Raw genomic sequence first — 21,521 nt, 5'->3', positions numbered from 1 at the left:
TAAAGCTTATACTCTGCTCGTAAATCTGCAATGTGAGTCATTCCACTTTTATAAACTCTTTTCTCACAGTTTGTGAGCCAACTGTTTTACAAAACTCCAAGTTATTTTTAAAGTTATAGTTACAGCGATTAAGTCTATGTAATCACCAAGTTACAGCCGGTATGTGGGGTTTTGTATACATTACTTATTTCCCGTCACACTTGGACAAACGGGTGGCCAAGGGGTGATCTGACCACAGTCACAGACACCATTGGACAAATGGGCTAGCCAATGGATGGTCGAGTGACAAATACTGTGGGTAGTTGGTTTGATATAAAAAACATTGTAATTCCCCTTAATACTGTAGATTATAACAAATGTGTCGTTTACAGTAAAATGAATGATTCACTCAGTATTTCCCTGCTGACAAAACCTTTTTCAAACATGTTTCAGGTGATATGATATGAGCAAAGAAAAGTGCCGTGGAGCACTCCCAGCTTAGAAACGTGGCTCAATGTAAATAAATAAATGAACATGTTTTGAAAATAAAGATTTCCCTGAGAAATCACATTATTGTAAATATCGGGAATTTATCCATAAGTTATAAAACGAGCAGTTTGAATGATTGAAAAATCCTGTTTTAAAAAGACTTCCGTTGTCGCCTAAATTAAATACCACGGGATTCCTGCCCCGCGGCTCCTGAAACGGGTCAAACCGGGTCGGGGGCCGTGACAGGAAAAGGTGGTATCAGAGCCACTGTTTTAAGCTTACTGATTAAGCTCATTGTTCTAATTAATTTAAGATTATCGAAAATTCTATTTGTCATTCTGTGAAAATATGTGCTTTAATTGATTAATTGTTAAAATTACAGTATGGGTAAACAAAAGATTTCTACTATCTACCGCAAATTAGATAGTACACCTAAAGAACAGGAACCTCTTCCTCCAAAACTTCCGTCAAGTTAGAGGAAGGAATCTTTGTCCGTAAGGCAAATTATGAAAACCCACTTACACCGGAGAAAAGGAATTCAATCCTTAGAAAAAGGTCAAGAGAAAAAGAAACCCCGAACCAAGAGAGTGAGGTTTAACCCAGAAATTCAGGAAATTAGTAATAATCCACCAGGGGAAAATAACTTAGATGAAAAATGGGCAAATCTGTATCTGCTCGCTACTGTAGCAGAAAATGCAAATCTTTAAGCTTTAAATCTAGAAATATCTACTTCCCAGTAAATAAATAAATAGATCTGAGTGTGTTCTGTTTGCTGTTATGTTGTACAAATTGGTATGCAATAAAAATGTTTATTTGTTAAGCTTTGTTTCAAAGTTTTAACTTAACATTTTGTGCATTTTTGCATATATGACGTACAACATAAATGAGATGTCGAAAGCATTTCAGAATCTCAACCTCTATCCTGTGCCAATTGAAGTCTCCCACAACTTCACTGGTTACATTGCTGACATAGAGGAACCGCTAGAATTCCAAGCTCCACCGCTGGAAAAAGCAAAACCTAAAAAGAAGAGAAGGTATGTAGGGTGGCGAAAGGTGCGCCGAAGGAAACCTAGGAGAATCCTAAAATAGAAAATCCTGTGAGTGTGAGCAAGGGAAAAGAACTAGAAATCGGAGAAAGTTCCAAGCCAGCAGAAATAGGGATAGACCTAAAGAAAAAGGGAATAGAGATCGGAGAAAGCTCTAAACAGTCTGAGGAAATCACATTCCAGGATGAAATAGACCACCTACTGGCTAATTGTGATGTTTTAGAGCCTATCAACGATAATCTCTATTCTTATCCTGCTACAGCCCAATTCCCAATAAACCTAGGACCAGCTATTCCAGACCCACTAGTTCACACCCGACCATTAGGCCAAATGGAGGAATGGTGGACCAATGACTGGCAATTCCAGAATATAGTTAATAGTCCCTATAGTTTTCTCCCACAGTTTGATCCAGAACCTATCCCTAATCCGCCAATGAGCTATGAAAATTTAGCTGAGCTACGTCAGTTTGGTGAAGAACTGATAGGCACCGGGAATAGTGTAATAACTGTCACGAAAATCCATAATTAGGATCGTAATTAGGTAATAAGGAAACCCTAATTGAGAAACCCAAGTAATTCCGCATAAACCCAAAAATTTTCATAACAATCGGAATTAGGATCAGGGCCCCTAAAACTCAGGGGGGGGATTAAACCCTATTGACGTTTATCTTCAAAACTTGCTGGAGAAGTAAAATTTTCGTTGATTAACAACTCATCCAAGCTACTGGGACACGAACCTACCCTACCCTAAATTGTTACCCGTCGCGACACGCGACAGGACCAGGTCTCCCTGTCGCGACACGCGGGGGAGTCAAATTTTCAGTATATATAGAGGGGGTTGGGACTTGAATTCAGGTGTTCGTTTGACGTTAAAATTCATAATATACGTCGAGTTATAAGCAACACAGTCCAACACACACACACTAATTATCGAAACGCTGTCGCAATCAGGGTAATAACTCGATCGCTATTACGATTCAACGTCCGATCGATTATAACTATCCAACAATAGTCCAGGTGCTGCTCAATTGAGCTTGTACTTTGATTATTCGTCGTGATTTCGACTTGAATATTAGAGTGCTGTTCGAATTCGGACTATGCTCTGTTATTCGTTGTGTATCCGATTGAATTATCAAGTATCGCACTGATTAATCGTTGTGAAGGTTTAATCTCGTGAATTGACGTAACTGCTGTATTAGTTACTAACCTGCCTGTGTGTGCATTGTGTTAAACTAGGTGTAATCAAGGCTAATCAGTAGGCTTATATCTATTGCTCGTTAATCTGCAATGTGAGTCATTCTTCTTTTTAAATTGTTTTCTCACAGTTTGTGAGTAAGTATTACAACACCTCAAGTTATTTTCAAAGGTTATAATTACAGGGATTAAGTCTTTGTAATCACCAAATTACAGCTGGTATGTGGGGTATTGTGCACATTACTATTTTTATCACTCTATGTGAGTGAATATTACTCTATGTGAGTAATTATTACTCTGTGTGAGTACACTGTCACTATTAGGGCAACGGGACCCAATAGTGGTATGACCACAGTCACAGACCCGGTCGAGTGACAAATACCCATTCTTGATAATTGGTTGATAGAAACATTGTAATCGCTCTTAATACTGTAAATTTATAACTAACGGGTCGTTTTAGAAAATGGAATGATTCACTCAGTATTTCCCGCTGACAAACCTTTTTCAAACATGTTTCAGGTGATCTGGGTGATCCAGGAAAAGTGCATTAAAGCACTATCAAGCTCAGAGAAGTGGCTCAGTGTAAATAAATGAATAAAACATGTTTTGGAAAATAAAGATTTCTGTGTGAAATCAACTTATTGTAAATTATGGGATTTATCCCTTAAACTTTGTGTAATATATTAAACGAGCATTTTCCGGTGAAAAGATCCTGTTGTAAAAAGACTTCCGCTGTCGCATAAATTAAATACCACGGGTACCACTGAAATCTGCACCGCGGGCCCCGACTCCGTCCAGGGTGGGTCGGGGGCCGCGACAGAAAGGTGGTATCAGAGCTAATAATTAAATTGAGCCACTGATCGAGCCACTGATTAAGCCTAAATTAAGTATTTTGTCCAAATACTTAATTTTACTAATTGTTATCCGGTGATTATATGTTTTATTAACTGGTTATTGTTAGTGACAGTATGGGTAAGCAAAAGCTGTCTGTTATCTACCACAAACTAGATGTGGCATCTTCTTCTAGAAACCCAGTAAACCTAGAAGAAGGAATCTTTGTCCGCAAAGCAAACTATGAGAATCCTCTTTCCCCAGAGAAAAGGGATTCGATACTTAAAAAGAGTCAGGAGAAAAAGAAACCCCGAACCAAGAGAGTTAGGTTTAACCCAGAAGTCCAAGAATTGGGTAATAGTGCACCTTGGGAAGATAAAATAGACGGGAAATGGGCAAATCTCTATATGCTAGCTACTGTAGCAGAAAATACTAATCTCTAAATATCCGATAAGTTGGGTCTAGTAAGAGAAATCACAATCCCGTAAATAAATAAAATCCCAGTGTGTTTATTTCAGTTATTTCTGTACAAAAAGTAATATGCAATAAAACTTCAGTGTTTGTTTGTTAAACTTTGTTCCAAAGTTTTAACATTGCATTTTGCATATATGCTATGCAGCATGAATGAGATGTCGGAAGCCTTCCAGAATCTCAACTTATATCCAGTACCTATCGAAGTCTCGCACGACTTTACTGGTTACATTGCTGACATAGAAGAACCTGTGGAATTCAAAGCTCCACCGCTGGAAAAAGCCAAACCTAAAAAGAACAGAAGATACGTAGGGTGGAGGAAAGTACGCCGTAGGAAACCTGCCACTAGGAGACTCCCTAAAATAGAAAATCCTGTGATCATGAGCAAGGGAAAGGAAATAGAAACTGGAGAAAGTTCAAAACCACCCGAAAAGGAAATAGGAATAGATCAGAAACAAAAGGGAATAGAGATTGGCGAAAGCTCTAAACAATCTGAGGAAATCACGTTCCAGGACGAAATAGATCGCCTACTGGAAAATTGTGATATTTTAGAGCCTATCAATGATAATCTCTTCTCTTACCCGGCTACAGTTCAATTCCCACTAAACCTAGGACCAACTATTCCAGACCCACTAGTTCATACCAGACCATTAGGCCAAATGGAGGAATGGTGGACCAATGACTGGCAATTCCAAAACATAGTCAACAGTCCTTATAGCTTCCTTCCACAATTTGACCCAGAACCACTCCCAAATCCTCCCATGAGTAATGAAAACCTAGCTGAACTCCATCAGTTCGGTGAAGAACTGATAGGTACAGGTAATAGGATCAGGGAAATGGGGGAGCATCTAACTTGGAAGTACGATGAGAGGGAGCATCGTTACTAGAACCGTCAGTTAAACCACAGAAAACCATATTGTATGATAGTAACTCAAAATTCTGTAAAATGGGCAATAAAACTCTGTAAAATACGGTGTGTATGGATGCATATACAATATACCATAACAAAGTAAAAGTCGAGAAATCGACAATTTTGGTTATGCTTGTATGTTGTGATAATCTATGTGTTTATCTATGTGAATTTTGTCATTGATAAGTTAGACACTAATAATTTTACCAATTAGCAGATGGAAAACGCTAATAATGAACCAATTAATGAAGTAAATCAATCTGAGCAAGAACAGGAAGATCAATATATAACTCGACAAGATATCGAGCACTTTATCGCCCAAGGGATAGCTCATGCTATTCCAGAAATTGTAGCTGCTGTTCAGAAACCTGCCGAACCACAATTAATTCCTAGTAAACGTATTCCAGAAGATAACGGCAGTAACAGCATAAATGGAGGCGGTAATCATGACGATCATGATCCGCAGCAGGCCCTACTCCCTAAAAGAATGAAAGCTGCAACGCCTGGTTGCACTTACAAAGAATTTCTTGCTTGCAAACCCGCTGAATTTGCAGGTAACGAAGGGGCAACTGCAACACTGCGTTGGTTAGAGAAAACCGAGGCAGTAATTGCAATAAGCAAATGTGCCACAGAGGATCAAGTGATGTATGCATCAAATCTGTTCCAAGAAGGAGCACTCGAATGGTGGAACACGGTCCTCCAGGCAAAAGGAAGAAGGATAGCCTACGCTATAGGTTGGGAAGAATTTAAGAGTTTGGTAGAAAGAAAATTCTGTCCCGAATACGAGAAGGAACAGATGGCAAACAAGTTCCTGAGTCATCGTATGTTAGGTGTAGATTGTCGGGGCTATACTTCGACATTCTTTGAATACGCAAGGGTAGTGCCATCACTGGCTTCGCCAGAACCGGTACTTATCTCTCGTTACATCTGGGGGTTAATTAGTGAAATCCGAAACATCGTTAAAGCTGCGAGACCTCGTACTATTGACGATGCGGTAGAATTAGCTAATACCCTGACGGATGAGTTGGTACGCACAAGAGAAGAAGATCGCAAGAAGGAAATAGCTCAAAAGATTACCCAAGGATTTCGTGTGGGTAATACCAAGAAAAGAGGAACCGGGCAGTCCTCATCATCTCCTTTCTGCAAAATTTGCAAAAAGAAGCATTATGGATAATGCAACATGGTTTGCAATTTTTGCAAAATGAAAGGACATCGGGAAGACGACTGCAGAAAGAAAACAAGAGTTTGTTATAATTGCAGAGAAAGGGGACATTTTCAATTTGAATGACCTAAGTTAGCTAAACCTGTAGTTAACCAAGCCAAACCAGCTGAAGGAGCAACCAAGAAAAATGCGCGAGCATTCCAGCTGACCACTCAAGAGGCTGAACTCATTCCAGATGTGATAGCTGGTACGTTCTTAGTTCACAACGTATTTGCAAAAGTATTATTTGACTCTGGTGCGAACCAAAGTTTCATTAATACTTCATTTTGTCAAGATCTTAAGTTACCGTTAACCACTCTTAGGCAAATTTTCACAGTTGAAACCGCAGAAGGAAATTCTGTGAATATAGATAAAATCTGGCAAGAAGGAAAAATAGAACTATTAGGCCATAAGTTTTCTGCAAATTTGTTACCAATGAATTTAGCAGGATTCGATGTAGTCTTAGGAATGGATTGGTTAGTAGCCAACCATGCACGAATCTTATGTGACAAAAATGCAGTAGAAATTCAAACCCCTACAGGAGAAGTAATTTTGATTACTGGAGATAAACCTCGAAAGCCACTGAAATTTATCTCAGTAATGAAATTGGCTAGTTATTCGAGAAAACAGGAAATGGTGTATATGATTTCAGTAATCATTAACACTAAAGATAAAGAACTCCAGGACATCCCCGTAGTCTCAGAATACCCAGACGTTTTTCCAGAAGAGTTACCTGGATTACCACCTGATAGGGAAGTAGAGTTTAGAATTCATTTAATTCCAGGTACTGCACCAATAGCTAAAGCACCTTATAGATTAGCACCTACCGAAATGCTAGAATTGAAAAAACAATTAGATGAATTACTAAGCAAAGGATTTATACAACCGAGTTCATCCCCTTGGGGTGCACCAGTACTGTTTGTGAAAAAGAAAGATGGATCGATGAGAATGTGTATCGATTATAGAGAATTGAATAAGGTTACGATTAAGAATCGATACCCACTACCTAGGATTGATGATCTTTTTGATCAATTGCAAGGAGCTAGGTATTTCTCTAAGATAGATTTAAGATCCGGATATCATCAGTTGAAAGTACAAGAAGAGGACATACCTAAAACTGCTTTCAGAACTAGGTATGGTCATTATGAGTTTACAGTCATGCCCTTTGGATTAACGAATGCGCCAGCAGCATTCATGGACATGATGAATCGCATCTGTAAACCATATTTGGATAAATTTGTAATCGTGTTCATCGACGATATACTTATTTACTCCAAAAGCCAAAAAGAACATTGTGAGCATTTACACGTTCTCTTAACTTTGTTAAGAAAAGAAAGGCTTTATGCCAAATTCTCAAAGTGTGAATTTTGGCTGCAAGAAGTGCAATTCTTAGGCCATGTGGTAAATCATGAAGGTATCCATGTAGATCCTGCTAAGATAGAAGCCATTACAAAATGGAAAGTCCCACAAACAGCTATGGAGATAAGAAGTTTTCTAGGCTTAGTTGGATACTATAGACGATTTATCAAAGATTTTTCTAAGATAGCCGTACCATTAACTAAGTTAACCTGTAAAGCTGCTAAGTTTGAATGGGGACCTAGACAAGAAGAAGCCTTTAAGATTTTAAAGCATAGGTTGACAAATGCACCAATCTTAGCTTTACCCGAGAGAACAGAAGACTTTGAAGTATATTGTGATGCTTCAAAGTTAGGCTATGGATGTGTATTGATGCAACGCAAGAAGGTAATTGCGTATGCTTCAAGACAATTGAAAAAGCACGAAGAAAATTATACGACTCATGATCTAGAATTAGGAGCCATAATTTTTGCCCTTAAGATTTGGAGACATTATCTGTATGGAAGTAAGTTTACTGTCTATACCGATCATAAAAGTCTAAGATATATATTTGGGCAAAAAGAGTTAAACATGAGGCAAAGAAGATGGATGGAGATGCTAAGCGATTACGACTGTGATATTCAATATCACGAAGGAAAGGCAAATGTAGTTGCAGATGCCTTAAGTCGTAAGTACCATGAGAAACAGAAACGAGTCCGTGCTCTGAGATTAAATCTACAAGTATATTTAATGACACAAATCAAAGAAGTTCAGAAAACAGCAATCCAAGATGATGCTGAAGGAATGAAAGGTTACCTAAAAGAACTAGAACAAGGAAATGATGGAATTTGGAAATTCCATAAGAAACGAATTTGGGTACCTAAGCAAGGAGAGTTAAGAAATAAGATTTTAGAAGAAGCTCATAAATCTAGGTATACCATGCACCCAGGAAACAATAAGATGTACCAAGATTTAAGAAATAATTTCTGGTGGATAGGAATGAAAAAGGATATAGCTGAATACGTATCCAAATGCTTAACTTGTTCACAAGTTAAAGCTGAACACCAGAAACCTTCAGGACTACTACAACAGTTAGAAATGCCTGTATGGAAATGGGAACTCATAACAATGGATTTTGTTACAAAGTTACCCAAAACCAAAAGAGGTAATGATGCGATTTGGGTAATCGTAGACCGATTAACCAAGTCAGCTCATTTCCTACCAATGAAAGAAACCTTTAGCATGGAAAGGTTAGCACAACTCTACGTGGACGAGGTAGTATCCCTACATGGAGTCCCGCTCTCCATTGTATCGGATAGAGATAGTCGTTTTACATCTCATTTCTGGAAAAGTTTTCAGAAAGCAATGGGAACTCGACTAAATCTAAGTACTGCTTATCATGCACAAACAGACGGACAGAGTGAAAGGACAATACAAACGCTAGAAGACATGCTCCGAGCATGTGTAATTGACTTTGGTGGTAATTGGGATAGCCATTTACCATTAATTGAATTCTCCTATAACAATAGTTATCATTCAAGTATCGAAGCTGCACCATTCGAAGCACTGTACGGACGTAAATGCAGAACTCCAGTATGTTGGGCAGAAATCAGAGAAAGTCAATTATCAGGTCCTGAGATTGTACAAGAAACTACTGACAAGATAACACAGATCAAGGAAAGATTAAAAACAGCCAGAGATCGTCAGAAGAGCTATGCAGACAATCGTCGTAAGCCTTTAGAATTTCAAGTAGGAGATAAAGTACTTTTAAAAGTCTCTCCTTGGAAAGGAGTAATAAGATTCGGAAAGAAAGGAAAGCTAAGTCCAAGGTATGTTGGCCCATTCCCAGTGATTCAACGAATCGGACCAGTTGCTTATCATTTACAACTACCAGAAGAATTGGCTGGAGTACATGATGTATTTCATGTATCCAATCTCAAGAAATGTTTAGCAGATGAATCCCTGGTAGTACCTCTTCAAGATATAGAGGTAAACGAAAAGTTGAAATTTGTAGAGCAACCACTACAGATCGAGGACAGAAAAGTCAAGTTTCTTAAACATAAACGACTAGTATTGGTCAAAGTTAAATGGAATTCAAAGAGAGGACCAGAATACACTTGGGAACTGGAATCGGAAATGAAGCGAAAGTACCCTCATCTATTCCAGTAAATCTCGAGGACGAGATTTTTCTTAAGGTGGGGAGGATGTAACAACTGTCACGAAAATCCATAATTAGGATGGTAATTAGGTAATAAGGAAACCCTAATTGAGAAACCCAAGTAATTCCGCATAAACCCAAAAATTTTCATAACAATCGGAATTAGGATCAGGGCCCCTAAAACTCAGGGGGGATTAAACCCTATTGACGTTTATCTTCAAAACTTGCTGGAGAAGTAAAATTTTCGTTGATTAACAACTCATCCAAGCTACTGGGACACGAACCTACCCTACCCTAAATTGTTACCCGTCGCGACACGTGACAGGACCAGGTCTCCCTGTCGCGACACGCGGGGGGGTCAAATTTTCAGTATATATAGAGGGGGTTGGGACTTGAATTCAGGTGTTCGTTTGATGTTAAAATTCATAATATACGTCGAGTTATAAGCAACACAGTCCAACACACACACACTAATTATCAAAACGCTGCCGCAATCAGGGTAATAACTCGATCGCTATTACGATTCAACGTCCGATCGATTATAACTATCCAACAATAGTCCAGGTGCTGCTCAATTGAGCTTGTACTTTGATTATTCGTCGTGATTTCGACTTGAATATTAGAGTGCTGTTCGAATTCGGACTATGCTCTGTTATTCGTTGTGAATCCGATTGAATTATCAAGTATCGCACTGATTAATCGTTGTGAAGGTTTAATCTCGTGAATTGACGTAACTGCTGTATTAGTTACTAACCTGCCTGTGTGTGCATTGTGTTAAACTAGGTGTAATCAAGGCTAATCAGTAGGCTTATATCTATTGCTCGTTAATCTGCAATGTGAGTCATTCATCTTTTTAAATTGTTTTCTCACAGTTTGTGAGTAAGTATTACAATACCTCAAGTTATTTTCAAAGGTTATAATTACAGGGATTAAGTCTTTGTAATCACCAAATTACAGCTGGTATGTGGGGTATTGTGCACATTACTATTTTTATCACTCTATGTGAGTGAATATTACTCTATGTGAGTAATTATTACTCTGTGTGAGTACACCGTCACTATTAGGGCAACGGGACCCAATAGTGGTATGACCACAGTCACAGATCCGGTCGAGTGACAAATACCCATTCTTGATAATTGGTTGGTAGAAACATTGTAATCGCTCTTAATACTGTAAATTTATAACTAACGGGTCGTTTTAGAAAATGGAATGATTCACTCAGTATTTCCTGCTGACAAAACCTTTTTCAAACATGTTTCAGGTGATCTGGGTGATCCAGGAAAAGTGCATTAAAGCACTATCAAGCTCAGAGAAGTGGCTCAGTGTAAATAAATGAATAAAACATGTTTTGGAAAATAAAGATTTCTGTGTGAAATCAACTTATTGTAAATTATGGGATTTATCCCTTAAACTTTGTGTAATATATTAAACGAGCATTTTCCGGTGAAAAGATCCTGTTGTAAAAAGACTTCCGCTGTCGCATAAATTAAGTACCACGGGTACCACTGAAATCTGCACCGCGGGCCCCGACTCCGTCCAGGGTGGGTCGGGGGCCGCGACAAATAGGATCCGGGAAATGGGGGAACAGATCTCTTGGAAGTACGACGAGAGGGAGCGTCGTTATTGAAACTGCCAGTAGACCAAAAGATAGGAGGGGTTTGGAAAAGTTTGTCTCTATTATAACTAATATAGTAAAACTAACTTTGTAAAATGGGCAATAAAACAATGTAAGATAAAAGTGTGTATTGAAGCAGGTATACTATATGAAACAAAACAGAAGTCGAGGCATCGACAATTTTGGCTATGCTTGCATGTTATAATGATCTGTGTATTTATCTGTGATTTTGGCATTAATAATTAGGCACTATTAATTTCTATTAATACCAATTAGCAGATAGAAAACGCTAATAGTGAACCAGTTAATGAAGTAAATCAGTCTGAGTAAAATCAGGAAGATCAATATATAACTAGACAAGATATTGAGCACTTTATTGCTCAATGGATAGCCAATGCTATTCCAGAAATTGTGGTTGTTGTTCAGAAACCTGCTGAACCACAATTAATTCCTAGTAAACGTATTCCGGAAGATAACGGCAGTAACAGCATAAATGGAGGCGGCAATCATGACGATCATGATCCGCAACAGGCCCCACTCCCTAAGAGAATGAAAGCTGCAACGCCTGGTTGCACTTACAAAGAATTTCTTGCCTGTAAACCCGCAGAATTTGCAGGTAATGAAGGGGCAACTGCAACACTGCGTTGGTTAGAGAAAACCGAGGCAGTAATTGCAATAAGTAAATGTGCTGAAGAAGATCAAGTGATGTATGCATCAAACTTGTTCAAAGAAGGGGCGCTAGAATGGTGGAACACGGTGCTACAAGCAAAAGGAAGAAGGGTGGCCTATGCGATGAATTGGGAAGAATTTAAGAGTCTTGTCGAAAGAAAATTCTGTCCCGAATACGAGAAGGAACAAATGGCAAACAAGTTCCTGAGTCATCGTATGCTAGGTGTAGACTGTCGAGGATATACTTCGACGTTCTTTGAATATGCGAGAGTGGTACCTTCCCTGGCTTCGCCAGAACCGGTACTTATTTCCCGTTATATTTGGGGATTAATCGGAGAAATCCGTAACATCGTTAAAGCTGCGAGACCACGCACGATTGACGATGCTGTGGAATTAGCTAATACCTTAATCGATGAACTAGTCCGTACCAGAGAAGAAGATCGCAAGAAGGAATTGGCTCAGAAGATTACCCAAGGATTTCGCATGGGTAATAGTAACAATAAGTTCAAAAGGAGGGGAACAGGGCAATCCTCGTCCCCTCCTTTCTGCCGAAATTGCAAAAAGAAACACTATGGACAGTGCAGTATATTTTGCAACTTCTGCAAGGCAAAAGGACATCGGGAAGAAGACTGCAGAAGGAAAACAAGGGTCTGCTATAACTGCAGAGAAACAAGACATTTCCAGTCTGAATGCCCTAAGTTAGCTAAACCAGCAGACAGTAGAGCTAAAACGACTGAAGGAACTACTAAGAAAAATGCACGAGCATTCCAGCTGACCACGCAAGAAGCCGAACTCATTCCAGACGTGATAGCGGGTACGTTCTTAGTGCATAACGTCTATGCAAAAGTATTATTTGATTCTGGTGCAAACCAAAGTTTCATTAATAATGCATTCTGCCAAGCTCTTAACTTACCTCTAAAACCCTTAGGAAGATCTTTACTGTTGAAACGGCAGATGGAAATTCTGTCAACATAGATAAGGTTTTGCAAGAAGTAAAAATAGAATTGTTAGGTCATAAGTTTTCTGCAAACCTATTACCTATGAATTTAGCCGGATTCGATGTAGTGTTAGGAATGGATTGGTTAATAGCCAACCATGCACGAATCCTGTGTGATAAGAATTCTGTAGAAATCCGTACCCCCACAGGAGAGGTAATTCTAATTACAGGAGATAGACCCCGAAAGCCACTGAAATTCATTTCAGTAATGAAATTAGCTAGTTATTCAAGGAAACAAGAAATGGTGTATATGATTTCTGTAATCATTAACACTAAAAGTAAGAAACTCCAGGACATCCCTATAGTTTCAGAATACCCAGACGTTTTTCCAGAAGAATTACCTGGGTTACCACATGATAAGGAAGTAGAGTTTAGAATTCATTTAATTCCAGGAACTGCACCAATAGCTAAGACACCTTATCGATTAGCACCTACTGAAATGCTAGAATTGAAAAAGCAATTAGATGAATTACTAAGCAAAGGATTTATACAACCTAGTTCATCCCCTTGGGGTGCACCAGTGTTGTTTGTGAAAAAGAAAGATGGATCAATGAGAATGTGTATCGATTATAGGGAATTGAATAAGGTTACAATTAAGAACCGATACCCATTACCTAGGATTGATGATCTTTTTGATCAATTGCAAGGAGCTAGGTATTTCTCTAAGATAGATTTAAGATCTGGATACCACCAACTGAAAGTGCAAGAGGAGGACATACCTAAAACTGCTTTCAGAACTAGGTATGGTCATTATGAGTTTACAGTCATGCCCTTTGGATTAACAAATGCTCCAGCTGCATTTATGGACATGATGAATAGAATCTGTAAACCATACTTGGATAAATTTGTAATCGTGTTCATTGACGATATACTCATTTATTCCAAAAGTCAGGAGGAACATTGTGAGCACTTGCATGCACTCTTAACCTTGTTAAGAAAGGAAAAGCTTTATGCCAAATTCTCGAAGTGTGAATTCTGGCTACAAGAAGTGCAATTTTTAGGTCATATGGTGAATCACGAAGGAATTCACGTAGATCCTGCTAAAATAGAAGCAATCACGAATTGGAAAGCTCCACGAACGGCTATGGAAGTTAGAAGTTTTCTAGGATTAGCTGGATATTATAGACGATTTATTAAAGATTTCTCTAGGATAGCTGTACCTTTAACTAAGCTAACCTGTAAAGCCGTTAAGTTTGAATGGGGATCTAGACAAGAGGAAGCTTTTAGGATTCTAAAGCACAAATTGACAAATGCTCCAATTTTAGCTTTACCCGAAGGAACCAAGGATTTTGAAGTATACTGTGATGCTTCAAAATTAGGATATGGATGTGTGTTGATGCAACGCAAAAAGGTAATTGCGTATGCCTCTAGGCAATTGAAAAAGCACGAAGAAAATTATACGACTCATGACCTAGAATTAGGAGCTATAATTTTTGCTCTTAAAATTTGGAGACATTATCTGTATGGAAGTAAGTTTACTATCTATACGGACCATAAGAGTTTAAGGTATATATTTGGGCAAAAAGAGTTAAACATGAGGCAAAGAAGATGGTTGGAAATCCTGAGTGATTACGACTGTGATATTCAATATCACGAAGGAAAGGCAAACGTAGTCGCAGACGCCTTAAGTCGTAAGTATCATGAGAAGCAAAGGCGAGTCCGTGCTCTTAGGTTAAATCTACAATTAGATTTAATGGAACAAATAAAGGAAGTTCAGGGAACGGCAATCAAGGACGATGCCGAAGGAATGAAAGGTTACCTAAAGGAATTAGAACAAGGAAAAGATGGAATTTGGAGATTCCACAAGAAACGAATTTGGGTACCTAAGCAAGGAGAATTAAGAAATAAGATTTTAGAAGAATCTCATAAATCTAGGTATACTGTACATCCAGGAAATAATAAGATGTACCAGGATTTAAGAAATAATTTTTGGTGGATAGGAATGAAAAAGGATATAGCCGAATACGTATCTAAGTGTCTAACCTGTTCACAAGTTAAAGCCGAACATCAGAAACCTTCAGGATTACTACAACAATTAGAAATACCTGTATGGAAATGGGAACTTATAACAATGGATTTTGTTACTAAGTTACCCAAAACAAGAAAAGGTAATGATGCTATTTGGGTAATTGTGGATCGATTAACCAAATCAGCTCATTTTCTACCAATGAAGGAAACCTTTAGCATGGAAAGGTTAGCCAAGTTGTATGTAGATGAAGTAGTATCCTTACATGGAGTCCCACTCTCCATTGTATCGGATAGAGATAGTCGTTTTACTTCCCGTTTCTGGACAAGTTTCCAAGAAGCAATGGGAACTCGACTTAATTTAAGTACTGCATATCATCCTCAAACGGACGGACAAAGTGAAAGGACGATACAAACCCTGGAAGACATGCTCCGAGCATGTGTAATTGACTTTGGTGGTAATTGGGATAGCCACTTATCATTAATTGAATTCTCCTATAACAATAGTTATCATTCGAGCATCGAAGCTGCTCCATTCGAAGCACTGTATGGACGCAAGTGCAGAACTCCCGTTTGTTGGGCAGAGATAGGAGAATGTCAGTTATCAGGTCCAGAGATTGTGCAAGAAACTACGGACAAGATATCACAAATCAAGGAAAGACTGAAGACTGCTAGAGATCGTCAGAAGAGCTATGCAGACAATCGCCGTAAGCCATTAGAATTTCAGGAAGGAGACAAAGTACTATTGAAAGTTTCTCCTTGGAAAGGAATAGTACGATTTGGTAAGAAAGGAAAACTGAGTCCAAGATATGTTGGACCATTCCCAGTGATCCAACGAATAGGACCAGTAGCTTATCGTTTACAACTACCAGAAGAGTTAGCAGGAGTACATGATGTGTTTCATGTATCCAATCTCAAGAAATGTTTATCAGACGAATCCCTGGTAGTACCTCTTCAAGATATAGAGGTAAATGAAAAGTTGAAATTCGTAGAGAAACCTCTACAAATAGAAGATCGGAAGATTAAATTTCTCAAACATAAACGACTGGTGTTGGTCAAAGTCAAATGGGAATCCAAGAGAGGACCAGAATATACTTGGGAACTGGAATCAGAGATGAAGCGAAAGTACCCTCATCTATTTCAATAAATCTCGAGGACGAGATTTTTCTCAAGGTGGGGAGGATGTAACAACTGCCACTAAAATCAATAATTAGGACAATAATTAGTCAATAAGGAAACCTTAATTAAGACACCCAAAAAATTCTGCACTAACCCTAAAATTTTCAGAATAATCAGAATCAGGATCAGGGCCCCTAAAACTCGAGGGGGGCAAACCCTAGTTGATAATTATCTAAATATAAACGTTGCTATGCTCTGATTAGTTGAAAAGTTGAGTCGCCTAGGCTATGCAGACGACAAGGCTACCCTAGGCCATAGGGGTGTGCCCCGCGACACGCGACAGATGTCGCGTACTCTTCCGCGACACGCGGGAGGTGCACATTTCGGGTATATATAGAGGGCCTTGGGACTTGCAGTTTGCTGTTCATTCGACGTAAAAATTCGAAAGATACGTTGAGTTATATACTGTTTAATACAAAACACACACGAATCACGAGGTGCTGCCGCAATCAGGGTAATAACTCGATCGCTATTACGATTCAACGTCCGATCGATTATAACTATCCAACGATTGTCCGAGTGCTGCTCAAATTGAGCTTGTACTTTGTTATTCATTGTGATTTCAACTTGAATGTTTGAGTGCTGTTCGAATTCGGACTATGCTCTGTCATTCGTTGTGAATCCATTGAATTGTTAAGTATTGCACTTGATAATAGTTGTGAGGGTTTAATCTCGTGAATTGACGTAACTGCTGAATTAGTTACTAATCCCGTTTGTGTGTGCATTGTTATTTAAATTAGGTTAGAAGGCTAATCAGTAAAGCTTATACTCTGCTCGTAAATCTGCAATGTGAGTCATTCCACTTTTATAAACTCTTTTCTCATAGTTTGTGAGCCAACTGTTTTACAAAACTCCAAGTTATTTTTAAAGTTATAGTTACAGCGATTAAGTCTATGTAATCACCAAGTTACAGCCGGTATGTGGGGTTTTGTATACATTACTTATTTCCCGTCACACTTGGACAAACGGGTGGCCAAGGGGTGATTTGACCACAGTCACAGACACCATTGGACAAATGGGCTAGCCAATGGATGGTCGAGTGACAAATACTGTGGGTAGTTGGTTTGATATAAAAAACATTGTAATTCCCCTTAATACTGTAGATTATAACAAATGTGTCGTTTACAGTAAAATGAATGATTCACTCAGTATTTCCCTGCTGACAAAACCTTTTTCAAACATGTTTCAGGTGATATGATATGAGCAAAGAAAAGTGCCGTGGAGCACTCCCAGCTTAGAAACGTGGCTCAATGTAAATAAATAAATGAACATGTTTTGAAAATAAAGATTTCCCTGAGAAATCACATTATTGTAAATATCGGGAATTTATCCATAAGTTATAAAACGAGCAGTTTGAATGATTGAAAAATCCTGTTTTAAAAAGACTTCTGTTGTCGCCTAAATTAAATACCACGGGATTCCTGCCCCGCGGCTCCTGAAACGGGTCAAACCGGGTCGGGGGCCGTGACAGGAAAATGTGGTATCAGAGCCACTGTTTTAAGCTTACTGATTAAGCTCATTGTTCTAATTAATTTAAGATTATCGAAAATTCTATTTGTCATTCTGTGAAAATATGTGCTTTAATTGATTAATTGTTAAAATTACAGTATGGGTAAACAAAAGATTTCTGCTATCTACCGCAAATTAGATAGTACACCTAAAGAACAGGGGACCTCTTCCTCCAAAACTTCCGTCAAGTTAGAGGAAGGAATCTTTGTCCGTAAGGCAAATTATGAAAACCCACTTACACCGGAGAAAAGGAATTCAATCCTTAGAAAAGGTCAAGAGAAAAAGAAACCCCGAACCAAGAGAGTGAGGTTTAACCCAGAAATTCAGGAAATTAGTAATAATCCACCAGGGGAAAATAACTTAGATGAAAAATGGGCAAATCTGTATCTGCTCGCTACTGTAGCAGAAAATGCAAATCTTTAAGCTTTAAATCTAGAAATATCTACTTCCCAGTAAATAAATAAATAGATCTGAGTGTGTTCTGTTTTCTGTTATGTTGTACAAATTGGTATGCAATAAAAATGTTTATTTGTTAAGCTTTGTTTCAAAGTTTTAACTTAACATTTTGTGCATTTTTGCATATATGACGTACAACATAAATGAGATGTCGGAAGCATTTCAGAATCTCAACCTCTATCCTGTGCCAATTGAAGTCTCCCACAACTTCACTGATTACATTGCTGACATAGAGGAACCGCTAGAATTCCAAGCTCCACCGCTGGAAAAAGCAAAACCTAAAAAGAAGAGAAGGTTTAGTGTTGCGGAGAAAAATAAGATATAAAATAAAAATACTAAATAACGGAATAAATAAAATATAAAATAATTAATAAATTAATTATATTGATATGACTTTTATTTTTTATATTTAAATAAAAATAAATAATATAATTAGACAAATAAATTAAAAATAGATTATAAATAGTTAAATAAAAGCAAATTAGGTGATGAGGTGGATAATGAGATGATGGTTTAGAATGGTTTAGTGTTGCGGAGAAAAATAAGGTTTGAAATAACCATGGTTGCAATGATGTGAAAAGTTGACTAGGCTAGTCTGGATTTAAACCCGCCTTTAGCGTTATGGATTCTCTTACTTCCATTTCCAATTGACCTCCACTGTGAGCTTTGAAAACCTTAACAAGAAAATAATATTACCTTTGTAATTTTATGCTATCTTGTTTGTAATTTGCCCCACAAAAATAGTTAATACATTTGTGGATTATAATCAACAGATATAAAGTATTAGAGTTAATTACCTTTCTAATTTAATTTGTGGATATATTTATATGTAAACCAATCATAGGCCATGAAACCAAAACAACAAGAAAAAAAAAAAATCACCCGCCATTTGGAGAAGCCGTTTTAGCCGTTAACTAAACAAATTCCCGCCTCTCCAAACTCCACCGTAAACCACCGTCCGCCACCGCCGGAAAACCCCAAAATGCCGATCTCAACCCTCTTCTCTCTCCTCCTCCTCGCGTTCTCTCTCATCCCACCACCCGTCACGGCGGAGATCAAAACCTTACAAGTCAAAAACGACAATCGCCCAATGATCCTCTTCGAAAAATTCGGATTCACAAGCAAGGGATCCGCCGCGGTCACCATCTCCTCGGTATCCGTCACCTCCGGCCTCAACCAACCCGATCCATCGCGTATCGGGTTCTTCCTCCTCTCCGAAGGCTCCCTAAACCAAGTCCTCATGGAACTTGAATTCAACCACATTCCATGTGTGGTTGATTCCAGATTCATTTCCCTTTTATTCACATTCCAAGATCTCGCGCCTCCGCCTCACTCATCGATTAATAAATCGTATCCGGTTGGGTACCCGGGTGAGTATTTTCTCCTGTTTGCTAATTGTAACCCGGGATCGCGTGTTACGATGGATGTGAGGATGGAGTTGTATAATAGTGATGATGGGAAGCATAGGGATTACTTGTCGGCCGGTGAATCGCTGCTCCCGTCGCTTTACTTTGTGTTTTCTATGATTTATCTATGTTTCTTCGGGTTTTGGATCGTTGAATGCAAGAAAAATAAGTTGTCCCTTCACCGGATTCATGTGCTTATGGGTGTGTTGCTTGTTGTGAAGGCTTTTAACTTGATTTGTGCTTCAGAGGAAAAACATTACATCAAAGTTACAGGTATGTCGTAGCTTGTAGGGTGAGTAGGAAACCAATTAACCGAACCGAAACCAAATTAATTGACATGACCTGACCAAAATAACTGAACCGTACAAAAAATTGACGGTTCAGTTTTGAACTTTTTGAAAACCGAATTTTACAGTTCGGTTTTGTATTTTTTGAAAAAGGAAAATCAAACTGGACCGAATAACCGAAGAACCGTTGTTTTTTAACACTTCTTATTAAATTTATGGATTATAATTTTAGTTTTTGAATGTTATGTAATTTATTCGGAATTAACACATGGTGCAACCCAAAAAAGTTAGATCGGGTTGTGTGATAATCAATTAATCATTAACTAATAAAACAATATAGGTCCGAAGTTTCAGGCCAAATTCATTATTTTTTGATCATTTTTTATTCGGCCTAATACTTTCACGTCAAAACCGAAAAACCGAAAAAACCGAACCGAACGTGTTGTGAAAAAACGAAAAAAACGGAGAACACAATGATTTTCAAAATAAACATAAAAACCTTTTGATTTGGTTGGACCCAAAAACTGATTCAAAACGACTCATGCACACCCCTACTAACTTGTTGAAATAATAAAAATCAGGTAAGATAAGATATTGTATTATGGATATAATAATGTTGAAATAATAAAAACCAGGTCAGATATTGTGTGTTATTAATCAATATAATAATGATAATTACAAATGAAACCTGATCAAATCACATCTCTTGATTATGGTAGCGATAATTTCAATAAACCCTAACTAATATATTCAATCTAATACAGGTACACCTCACGGATGGGACGTGTTATTCTACACGTTCCAATTCTTCCGCGCAGTGCTTCTTTTCACGGTGATCATCTTGATTGGCACCGGATGGTCATTTCTGAAACCATTTTTACAAGAAAAGGAGAAGAAACTGTTAATGATAGTGATCCCCCTTCAGGTTCTAGCAAATGTAGCATCAGCAGTGATAGGGGAAAACGGTCCATTCATCAAGAGTTGGGTCACATGGAACCAAGTGTTCTTGTTAGTAGATTTAATATGTTGTTGCGCGATTCTCTTCCCCATTGTTTGGTCGATTCGATCACTACGTGAAACTTCTAAAACCGACGGGAAAGCTGCTAGAAATCTGGCTAAATTGACCCTTTTCAAGCAGTTCTATGTTTTGGTAATTGGGTACTTGTATTTCACAAGAATTATCGTCTTCTCGTTGACAACAATTTCATCGTATAAATTTGAGTGGGTGTCTAACGCGGCTGAAGAAGTAGCCAGTCTTGTGTTCTATATGATGATGTTTTATATGTTCAGGCCAACTGACAGAAATGATTACTTTCTTGTTAATGAGGATGAAGAAAAGGAAGCCGAGAGGTATTTGCAGGCACATGAGTTTGAGCTTTGAATTGTTGCAAATGTTACAAGTACGTTAGCTGGAATGATCTGCTGTTATCTGTATAAAAAATTTCAGATCAGTTATAGTGTCTGTATTAAAAATCATGTATAAACATGTCACTATTGCATGAGTGTTTTGTCTATGGTGTGGTAGAATTAAAATTATAATGATTTATAGGTTCAATATGTATGTATTCATAATCTCATCACATATTTGGAAACCATGATTTTTGTGCATTTGACAAATGGCATAGCTTAACCAAATGCTTAGTTAACTGAGTTTAATGTGCATATGTATACTCACCATATTCAATTATAATTTATTACATGTACGTATACTATATATAAAAAATACATATAGTATGCTAAAATATATAATTAGTTATTGAAAAATATTATTTTACAAGTGGACTCAATTTTAGATTATCTTGGGATAAATACATTGTTATATATG

At 38.0% G+C, this 21,521-nt stretch overlaps 1 protein-coding gene across 1 annotated transcript; it reads left to right on the top strand.

Moving 5' to 3' along the window:
* Window positions 1–18,887: 18,887 nt before the first annotated feature.
* LOC110869073 (protein CANDIDATE G-PROTEIN COUPLED RECEPTOR 7) lies at window positions 18,888–21,191 on the top strand. The gene is made up of 2 exons (XM_022118367.2): window positions 18,888–19,682; window positions 20,461–21,191. The coding sequence occupies exons 1-2, from the start codon at window positions 18,986–18,988 to the stop codon at window positions 21,075–21,077; spliced, it is 1,314 nt and encodes a 437-aa protein (XP_021974059.1). The 5' UTR covers window positions 18,888–18,985; the 3' UTR covers window positions 21,078–21,191.
* The last annotated feature ends 330 nt before the right edge of the window (window positions 21,192–21,521 follow it).

This window comes from Helianthus annuus, chromosome 7 (genome assembly GCF_002127325.2).
Source record: "Helianthus annuus cultivar XRQ/B chromosome 7, HanXRQr2.0-SUNRISE, whole genome shotgun sequence".
Classification (NCBI taxonomy): domain Eukaryota; kingdom Viridiplantae; phylum Streptophyta; class Magnoliopsida; order Asterales; family Asteraceae; genus Helianthus; species Helianthus annuus.
Note: the sequence above shows the minus strand (reverse complement) of the source record. Positions and strands in the feature narration are given on the sequence as shown.